Source organism: Vicia villosa, unplaced genomic scaffold (genome assembly GCF_029867415.1).
Source record: "Vicia villosa cultivar HV-30 ecotype Madison, WI unplaced genomic scaffold, Vvil1.0 ctg.000212F_1_1, whole genome shotgun sequence".
Taxonomy (NCBI): Eukaryota; Viridiplantae; Streptophyta; class Magnoliopsida; order Fabales; family Fabaceae; genus Vicia; species Vicia villosa.
Genome location: NW_026705078.1, coordinates 919,482 through 921,796, shown reverse-complemented (window position 1 = coordinate 921,796; position 2,315 = coordinate 919,482). Strand labels below are relative to the sequence as shown.

Sequence of the window (2,315 nt, the reverse complement as noted above, 5' to 3'; positions counted from 1 at the left end):
TCATCAGATTCAACATCTATCTCATCAGTTTCAGAGGATTGTGCCTGCACAGTCTTCCAATTCCAGATATTCTGAAGTTCCTTCCAATTTCCAAAATCCAGAGCCAGGCCAGCAGGAGCATGAGCTTAAGAAACACAGATATTTTGAAGATCCAGAACATCATCTTGCAGATCCTTGGAGAAAGTGTTCCAGAGCTTTCCAACAGCCACATGATCTAACTTATGATCATAGGAAGCCTTCAGATTTTCCACCCAATTTCGTACCCTATAGTTAAATAATTGAAAACGTGTATCAACAGAGGGTGGGATTGAGAGGGGTCTGATGATGGTAATGGGCTCTTGGGGGTTGGAAATAAGGTAAGGTGCAGAAGGTCTGTCAGGAAGGAGAAGAGGAGTGGTTGAGATGGGTGAGGATTTGTCTTCATGATTAGAGTCTAATACAACGACTGCTGGATTAGAGGAAGGTGTTAGGTTGCGAGGGTTGTGAATGAGAGAATCAGAGGATGATGGAGAGGATGGGTCAAAAAAATCACAGAAGACAGGAATGTCTACTGCTGGTTAGGTTTCAGATATTGAAGAGACTGGTTATGGATGAGGTGCAGAAGATGTTGGTTGAGGTTGGGGTGCAGAAGTTTGAGGTTCAGAGGATGGAGGTTTGGAAGTGGAGAAAATTTTTTCAGAGGGTATGGTTGGGAATATGACAGTTAGAGGTGGAGGGTTCAAAATGATTGGTTCAGAAGGTTGAGCAGGTTGTTTTCCTTTGGAAGAGGTGGAGGTAGATGATGGAAATTTAGAAGATTGTTTTTGTTTTGGGGGAAGTTCTGGTATAGGTTCAAATTCTAGAATAGAGTCATCTATTGAATATATATCATCTATCAGTTTTCTAATAGATTTAGATGATCTGGGTATTTTCAAGGATTCTGGGTTGTCTGTTGATATAGTTACACAAATATTAACAGGCACAGAATCAGAAATAGAAATACCTGAAGTTTTCTTCTTCTTCTTAGTCTTTGTGGAAGGACCTTCTCCTGTTGTCTTTCTCTTCTTGGGAGCTTTCTGAACATCCAGAGAAGGAAGAGTTATGTTGTGCAGCCATGCTGGATCAACCTCTGAATTATCCTTCAAGCAGGACTCCAGATAGAAGAGAATTACTTTGGGATGCTCCTCTTTGAAGAACAACTGGAAGTCATCAACAGGAGTTCTTCTGGTCCGAATTTCGTTTACCACTCTGGGCGGAGAGGTAACACTTGTAATTAGCTTCATCTTCTTCAGAGTGTGAGTAGTCACAGTACTCCCACACGTAGCTTCCAGATCCTGAACTGCTCCAGCTTCTAACAGAGAATCTATCAATCCAGATTCTGTCAGAATATCTGAGATGAGCCTTCCCAGAGGGATGATGTTCCTCTTGATCTTCTGATTCTTCCGCTTCACTTGTTCTCGAGAATCCTTCACATGATTCCACATATGGATGAACAGAAGATGAGGTAGATCAATCCTCTGACCCTTGCCTATGCAGTACAGAAGGTACTGTTGATCCTGGTTGATGTAGGTGGGAGAAACTGTAGCCTTTCTGTGATGAATACACCCCAAAAGAATCATAGCCCAGATTCTGTAGGGGGCCTTCAGATCCTTGGTGTTGGTTGAACCTTTCCCTGTTGTAAAAAATTTAGAGTATACTGTGTCCCAGTCAGTTCTACCAGCAACTGCTCCAGTCACACCACCCAAACCTTTATGATCTAGCAACTACCTTATCAGGTTTTCTGTGATGAATATTTCTTGACCTAAAACAAAGGAGATAATGGCTTTAGGAGTGAGAGTTGAATGAATCCAAAACTCTTTCACCAAATCTGGGTAAACAGGCCCAATGAGACGATCAAAGAAGTTATTCCAACCTTGAACCATCATGTTTGCTTTCAAATTGAAATCATGTTCTCTGAGGTTGTCAAAATCTACCATAAGTTCACATAGAACTTCCAATTCTGCAGTTGGAATGGGACATGTTCTTACAAGAGGAGAGAACTTTGGTGGTTGTTGATGCTCTTGCTGAGAAGAAGTTGGTTTTGAAGAGGAATAAGCCATTGAAGAACAACTGAGATTTCTTTTAGGTTTAGGGTTTTGATAGAGACGAAAGAGACGATGAAAATGCATAAAACGAAGAAGGAGAGAATGAAAAGAGGGGAAATGAAATTGAAACAAGAATATAAAGAGACGGATTTGAAAGAAAATGCAATAGAGTTATGAATGAGAAACAGTTACAGAATATGCATTAATGATGAATGACGTTAGTGGGAATAACGTACGATTTGAAAAGATTTG

The 2,315-nt window shown here is 40.7% G+C and overlaps 1 protein-coding gene across 1 annotated transcript; it reads right to left on the bottom strand.

The window, feature by feature from the left end:
* Nucleotides 1–584: 584 nt before the first annotated feature.
* LOC131625404 (uncharacterized) lies at nucleotides 585–2,078 on the bottom strand. The gene is made up of 2 exons (XM_058896264.1): nucleotides 1,747–2,078; nucleotides 585–1,569 (listed from the first exon to the last, which is right to left on the bottom strand). Exons 1-2 carry the CDS (start codon nucleotides 2,076–2,078, stop codon nucleotides 585–587), a joined length of 1,317 nt encoding a protein of 438 aa, XP_058752247.1.
* Between the last annotated feature and the right edge of the window lie 237 nt (nucleotides 2,079–2,315).

What these genes read in the sequence shown, in the direction of transcription:
- LOC131625404 (XM_058896264.1), bottom strand. Translation starts at nt 2,078, where the DNA reads ATGGCTTATTCCTCTTCAAAACCAACTTCTTCTCAGCAAGAGCATCAA. An exon ending in ATCACAGAAAACCTGATAAG is followed by an intron (nt 1,570 to 1,746) that starts GTAGTTGCTAGA and finishes TATTCATCACAG; the next exon opens with AAAGGCTACAGTTTCTCCCA.